Genomic DNA, 5,648 nt, shown 5'->3' with positions numbered 1-5,648 from the left:
GGTTGGGCCTGCTGGGCCGGTTGGCCTAGAGGGCAGGGGGCTTTTTTATTTACTTAGTTTTCTTTTCTGTTTTTATTTCTTTCTTTTATTTATTTTCTTTTTTGTTTTATTCCAATTTAAATTATTTAGGCATTATATAAAAATGTGTTTATTATCCCATATTTACATATGCAAAATATGGCATTTTCCGAACATTTTCGTTTTAACTTTTGAAAAGTTTTGATGTCTGACATTTATTTAAACTTTTGAATTTGAAAAGTTTTGATCCAGCGTGAGATTAGCAACAGTAACTGGGTTGACGTGGCATCGTTAACGTGAGATTACTGTAGTATGATTATCCGGGCGTTGCAAGAGTAAAGGTGAGCACTCACAGAAGTGGATGAACATATATAGGTGATGCGACTTGAGACCAATGGTTCTTGTAGAAGAGTCTGTCTGGTGCTTCAGCAACAATATCGGATCACGAGGAAGCAGAGGACCATAGCGAGTCTTTGTGATGGATAGAACGCACCTAGGCTGACCCTGGAGTAGAGGAGGGCGTGGACGAGTTTATTGTCGTGGAGGGGAGACTCCGCGCCGTCAATGCGCCCAACCTAGATCGTGTCGTGGTCCCGTCGCCTCACCTCACCTCCGTTGCGTTGTAGTCGCCTCGCCGCCGCCGCCGTCCTCATGCCTCGCATGGACTGGGGGAGAGGCCGCCGGTGAGGTCGAATCTCGAGGGAGAGGGAGGCGCACCTCGCCGCCGCCGCTGCCCACATGCCTCGCCTGGATTTGGGGACAGGAGGGCAGGCCGCTGGGGAGGTCGAGGGAGAGGGAGATGCCGGCCAGCGGCGTTGGGAAAACCAATTTGCATTGGGGAGGCAGAGCACGCGCGCTGGATATGGAGTGCCTGCGTGGAGAACGACTGGTTTTGCTTTTGCCCAGGTCAAGCGGCAGTTGGGGATCGCAGCAGGGGAACGTGTGTAAGTTGGTCGTAGTTTTTTTTTTGGCTTTTGACGAAGGAGTCGTGCGGGGTTTTTTTTATCGTGGAGATCGTGGGTGGAAAGACGTATCGATAGCCTACGAGGACCATCGCGAGGTTCGCTGAAGCGCTTCTTTAACATAATACAGATGCAGACACTTATATATACGCACATAAATACATCGCTATAAACGCACACATGCACATCTTATCCCTATGAGCACCTTCGAGAGAGTGCGTTGGCACATCATCTTGAAATTCATGAAGTTGTCACACACGCTTTCGTAGTCGATGGGGACGTCTTTTTTCACTAAACGCGCATCACCGGAATATGTGAAATAAATGCAGAAAAATGAAAACACCAATGTCAAATCTGAGAGTTAAACTCTGGTGAACAAGGAATACCAGTGTACTTCTAACCATCTAACCATAGGTTGATTCACGATCGTGTTGAAGCGCTAAAGAGCTAACGTTTGCACACAATTTTCTTTTGGAAATCGTGCTGAAGCGCTAAAGGGCTAACGTTTGCACATTTTCTTTTGAACGTAATGTTTGCACATTTTTGTTTGCACTGCACAAACGCATGATTTTATTTTTCAAGCACCGTAGCCGCTCTGGCCTCACGGCATAACAGTACCCAGCCCCACGAATCGCGCCACCTCCAAATCCAGAGTGAACACATCTAGTACGATCCATTAACCAATGGTAGCACTACTACTACCGTAGCAGCCATAGTCCAGCCTAGCTAGAAGGAGAACGTGAAGCGCATGTCGTGTTTGTACACCTGGCCGGGCCTCACCGTCACCGACGGGAACTCGGGGTGGTTCACGGCGTCCGGGTACGCCTGCGTCTCGAGGCAGAACCCGCCGTACTGCTCGTACAGCTTGCCGCCCTTCCCCTGGGTGTGGTTCAGAAAGTTGCCGGTGTAGAGCTGCATGGCCGGCTGGTTGGCCCACAGCTCCAGCGCGCGCCCGGACTTGCCGTCCCGCGCCACCGCCACCTTCCGCATGCCCTCCCCGTCGATGACGTAGTTGATGTCGTACCCGTAGACTTTGCCGCCCATGACCTGCCTGATGCGCGCGCCGATTGGCATCGGCGTGCGGAAGTCGTAGCTGGTGCCAGCCACGGGGTCGACGCGGCCGGACGACGGGAGCATCTCCCCGTCCAGCGGGGTGTAGCGGGACGCGGAGAGCTGGAGCGTGTGGCCCAGGATGTCGCCGCTGCCCTCCCCGCCCAGGTTCAGGTACACGTGCTGCAGGAAGTTCACCGGCGTCGCCTTGTTCAGCGCCGTCGCGTTCGTGCGGATGCTCAGCTCGTACGGGCCCGTCAGCTGGTACGTCGCGTACACGTCCAGGTCTCCGGGGAACCCTGCTCATTTCGTCATTTTTAACCATGGCTGTTGAGTGCATTGCGCGATAATAAAAGCTTCTGAACGAAATGGGCCACGTCGATCGCTGCATTTTCGCACCTTGCTCTCCGTCGAAGCTGCGGTAGTACATGGTGATGTATGGGGAGTCGCCGCCGGCGACGTACTCTTTCACCGTCCATATGACCTTGCTGAACCCTCTTTTGCCACCTACACAGTGCAAGCGCACAATCAATGGCGGGTTAATTAGTTCCTTTATATACGCCTCTCGCGCCGCAACAAAGCTCTGATCAAAGCAAGCAGACAATATCATACCATGAATTGCGTTCTTTCCGTCGTTGATGTAGGTATGGTACACTTTTCCGTCGAGGACGAAGCGGCCCCTGGCCATCCTCTGCGCCACCCTCCCATTTAGCGGCCCAAAGTAAGAGGTATCATTCTGAATAGCCAGAGGAAACAACAACTTAAAATTAACGTGGCGTCTCATCATGATGTCAAAAATAAACGTGGTGTCTCATCAGGACAGCAATAAAGTTGACAGATCAGGCGAATAATCGGACAAATCTTTGCTAGGATAAGAAATGATTTCATATGATTGGTTGGCGTGTTGCTTATATATGTACGCATGCACATGGCCTTTCAGATTTTGATTGACAAAATGGATCGGAGCACCACGCTGGAGCGATGGGGCCTGGTCGGCCAGAGTCGTCATTGTGTACCAGCTCAAAGATTGACGGCTCGTGCACAGGACTTTTCTGAAACTTTGTGAGTTGGTGTTGAGGTGTCATTTTCAACTAGTCTAGCATGACGGCTCGCAGATAAGCTTCTCCGAAAATCTGATTGATTGGTGGAAGACTTGGCTCGTGCATGGAAAATTCTGTTGCCGGGCTGTTCTGATCTCGCCATATATGCTTTGACCACTCAAATCAAACTAATGGGAAGAGACTACAGTAGCAAGGGACGTGTGTGTATCACGGGGGAGGGTGAGGATTAGTAGACAATGAACGGAAAATCTGCAGCTGGTACGGCAGACGAGGGCAATCCCACGGCCAGAATTATTTTAGAAAACAAAAGCTCTCCCTTCATCATTCCACGACCACAAGTTTTTATAGTTTCTTTTAGAGAAGTTGTTTCACATGGTGGGCAATTAGTGCATTACTCAAAATCACAAGAAGGATTGGATCCACCTATAGCTGCTTGTCGGTTCATTTGTTTATTCATGATCATGTACTCTTGTCTCCTTAATTTTCTCTTCTCTGTACTTTTGATCCTTACATGTAAGAGATTTTCAGAAAAGGTAAAAATGATGAGCTATTGACTATTGACAAAATGGTGGTGAATACAGGGTATTCGGAAGAGCATGCCGGCATTGATGCTAGCCTAAAGGTTGAGTGATATTCTCCTCCTGAGTCGTACTAACGAGCTGTAATCAGGTAAGCCAATTGAACAGATAAGGAATTCAGTGGAACAGTCCATACATATGCCCTGAACCGAAAAAGAAAGAAGCAAAACGAGAAGCGGCGCAAGGTTCGTTCTATGAGCAATCTACATTTCGGACGGACGCTGAAGGAATGCAGCAGAAAAGATAATTTCGAGAAGGGTTCGGTGAACTTACAACATACTCAGCGAGGGTGTCCATGCCCAGCACAACATCAGCCAAATTCCCTGCAAAATAATTTGTTGCGAGGTAAGTGAGTCTCACACGCCACACGAAAGCAAGATCACACATAGAGGGGATATGATTTTCTTGGTACGGGAACCAGATCTCTTCTCATTTTCTGGTGGAAACAAGATCTTTTTTGTTGTTGTTTTTCGGGTAGAGAGAAGAAGATGAAGATACCTTTGGAATCAGGGACGAGGACCGACATGATGGTGGCGCCCCAGTTGGTCATCTTGACGGAGAAATCCCCTCTCTTGAGCTCGTACACGCCGACCATCTTCCTCCTCGCATCGGCGCCGCCGGCCAGCGCGAGGACCGCGAGGCACAAGAGCGCGGGAAGCACCGGAGCCCTCGCCATTGGGGGCCAACACCCTCTCGTAGGTTACCAGTAGCAGGAAGGAAGAAGAGGACGGCTGAGAAAGATGCAGGCCTATATCACGAATGAAGAAGAGGACGGCTATCTCATCCAGAAGGGGCGGGCAGAGCTGTGATATAGGCCGCCGGACAGTTGCAAGGCTGGGCCTGTCCTGCAAGCTTCCCTTTAGACCAGGGATCTCTTTTTAAAATACAGTATATCTTTCTAAAATACAGTATCTGCTTGAGAAAGGGAGGAAATCAAAAAGGAAACGAGGTCAAAAATTTGGGTTGTCACGCGCTTGCGTACCCACGTGTTGCTTATGGTGCCCATGGATCGATATCGACCTGCTGGCCGTCTTCTTGTAAGGCGTACTGCTGGCCGTCGGTTACTCGGTTGTGGACAGCGTCGGCCGCCCTCGTGCTCGCCGGGTCCCGGCGGTTGGACCAAAGTAAGCAGCGGCGTTTGATCGTCTGACGCAGCCAAACAGTACGCTAAAGCCCAAAAGCTTGACGAAGCAGGCTGTGTTCCGTGCGCTGCAGCTGCTGAGAAACAGCCGGAGCAGGTCAGCGGTGAGAATGCAGCTGGTGGAAAGATATGTTCGGTTTGCCCTGGATGCTGCAAATGTTCTATTAGTGCTGATTAACATGGGTTAGCTTTTTTTTAGGAAATGAATTGCGTGCTAGCTGTTTTTGACCCATTCTTTGCATAATTGTCATGATTGAGACCCATTTAGCCCATCTCTACCTATTTTATCTATTGTTTAAAAGTGACTTAAGCCCGGTTGTGACGGTTTGGCGTTTGGTTTTTTATCAATTAACTGGGCAATTCTCTTCTGCTTAGTTAATCAATGAGGCAAATCTTTTGCCTCACCTTTTGAAAAAGTAGACTTAAGCATGTATTCTTTTACATGGAAAAGGATCCCGATGGTACTGGTCACATCCTCGCGCCAGTCGCCTCATGCTCGCATCCCTCCTTTAATCCCTCACACACGTACGTGACCTGCTCTTGGGCCCTGCCATTGCTACCTCAGATCTTTATTCCTTTTTCTTCTTTGATGAGACGAATGACACACACAACAACCAAATGCCCCACCATCGTCTTCTTCCTCACCTGTGCTCCTCACGTAGAAGAGAAAAAACCGGCCATATTTTTAATACTGTTACAAAAAATTGAAATCAATTTTTTAGGGATTTTAAAAAAACTTTATCCATTTGAGAAAAGTTCACAAAATTCTAACAAATTGAGAATTTGAAAATTTTCAAAAAATATGAAAACTGTTTGCAAAAAATCTCAAATTTGAGAA

General features: G+C 48.7%; 1 protein-coding gene across 1 annotated transcript; it reads right to left on the bottom strand.

Annotated features, from left to right (window-relative positions):
* Positions 1-1,472: 1,472 nt before the first annotated feature.
* Positions 1,473-4,534, bottom strand: LOC123189415 (galactose mutarotase). Its single transcript, XM_044601826.1, has 5 exons — positions 4,168-4,534; positions 3,943-3,992; positions 2,643-2,766; positions 2,430-2,537; positions 1,473-2,329 (listed from the first exon to the last, which is right to left on the bottom strand). Exons 1-5 carry the CDS (start codon positions 4,343-4,345, stop codon positions 1,707-1,709), a joined length of 1,083 nt encoding a protein of 360 aa, XP_044457761.1. The 5' UTR covers positions 4,346-4,534; the 3' UTR covers positions 1,473-1,706.
* Between the last annotated feature and the right edge of the window lie 1,114 nt (positions 4,535-5,648).

Source organism: Triticum aestivum, chromosome 2A (assembly GCF_018294505.1).
Source record: "Triticum aestivum cultivar Chinese Spring chromosome 2A, IWGSC CS RefSeq v2.1, whole genome shotgun sequence".
NCBI classification, from domain to species: domain Eukaryota; kingdom Viridiplantae; phylum Streptophyta; class Magnoliopsida; order Poales; family Poaceae; genus Triticum; species Triticum aestivum.
This window is presented reverse-complemented; position numbering and strand designations above follow the sequence as displayed.

Bases quoted from the DNA above. Each gene is read 5' to 3' on its own strand.
- LOC123189415 (XM_044601826.1), bottom strand. From the start codon at position 4,345: ATGGCGAGGGCTCCGGTGCTTCCCGCGCTCTTGTGCCTCGCGGTCCTC. The intron at 3,993-4,167 runs GTATCTTCATCT...ATTATTTTGCAG, and splicing joins CCTCGTCCCTGATTCCAAAG to GGAATTTGGCTGATGTTGTG. The intron at 2,767-3,942 runs GTAAGTTCACCG...CTGGCTATTCAG, and splicing joins ACACCCTCGCTGAGTATGTT to AATGATACCTCTTACTTTGG.